The sequence below is a fragment of the Drosophila innubila genome, chromosome X (genome assembly GCF_004354385.1).
Source record: "Drosophila innubila isolate TH190305 chromosome X, UK_Dinn_1.0, whole genome shotgun sequence".
Taxonomy (NCBI): domain Eukaryota; kingdom Metazoa; phylum Arthropoda; class Insecta; order Diptera; family Drosophilidae; genus Drosophila; species Drosophila innubila.
The window spans coordinates 11,841,275-11,842,372 of record NC_047626.1 but is presented as its reverse complement, the minus strand read 5'-3'; the positions used below and the strand labels follow the sequence as shown (position 1 = coordinate 11,842,372).

The window sequence follows — 1,098 nt, the reverse complement described above, 5'->3', positions numbered from 1 at the left end:
TTGTTGCTGCTGCTGGTGTCATCTTAACTCCACGCATTTCTCTTTAGGTCGCAATTTTCTTCGTCGTCTGTTTAGGTCGGGATGTCGTATATATAGAGGCCAACGAGCATGCTATCAATATTAGTAACTAACTAAACCTCAAGGTTTAACCTCGTCTACAAACAAGAGCTAACGCTGAATCTAAACGGAATCGACAACACAATGAAGGTGAGAAAGGATCGCGTTAATAGAGATCAAAGATCAAAGATGTAACTATTTTAATAATTATTTTATACATCCTGCAGCTGTTCGTTTGCCTGATTGCCTGTGTGAGCTTGGCCCAAGCTGGCTTCCTCGGTGGTGGCGGTGGTGGTGGCTGGTCCTCGGGCGGTGGTGGTGGCTATTCCGGCGGTGGCTACTCCGGCGGTGGCTACTCCGGCGGTGGCTACTCCGGCGGTGCTGCACCCACTGTTGTCAAAGTAATCCACGAGGAAGGTCACGGACATGGACACGGCGGCGGTGGTGGTTTCGATCACGGTCATGGACATGGCGGTGGCTTCGATCATGGACATGGACATGGCGGTGGCGAAGTCAAAATCGTCAAAGTTATCCACGAAGAGGGACATGGACATGGACACGGCGGTGGTTTCGATCATGGACATGGACACGGCGGTGGTTTCGATCATGGTCACGGACACGGCGGTGGTTTCGAGCAAGGTGGTGAGGTGAAGATCGTCAAGGTCATTCAGGCTGCTGGTCACGATGCGGGCTACTCCCACGGTGGTCACAGTCACAGTCACGGCGGTGGTTACAGTCACGGCGCTGGTCACAGTCACAGCGGTGGTGAAGTGAACATTGTCAAGGTGATCCACGAGGAAGGTCACGGACACGACGCTGGCTTTGGCGGTGGACACGGACACGGACACGGATTCGAGCACGCCGGTTACGGTGGACACGATCATGGTCATCAGGCGGAGGATGTGAAAATCATCAGCGTCATCGGCGAAGGTGTTGGCGGTGGTGTGAGCGGTGGTGGTGATGCCGGTGGTTGGTCGGCCGGCGGTTGGTCTGCCGGTGGTGCATCTGGCTGGGATTAAGCTAGACACAAGCCGCATTACA

At 54.4% G+C, this 1,098-nt stretch overlaps 1 protein-coding gene across 1 annotated transcript; it reads left to right on the top strand.

The window, feature by feature from the left end:
* Nucleotides 1-201: 201 nt before the first annotated feature.
* On the top strand, nt 202-1,098 carry LOC117786391 (cold and drought-regulated protein CORA-like). The gene is made up of 2 exons (XM_034624612.1): nt 202-207; nt 285-1,098. Exons 1-2 carry the CDS (start codon nt 202-204, stop codon nt 1,074-1,076), a joined length of 798 nt encoding a protein of 265 aa, XP_034480503.1. The 3' UTR covers nt 1,077-1,098.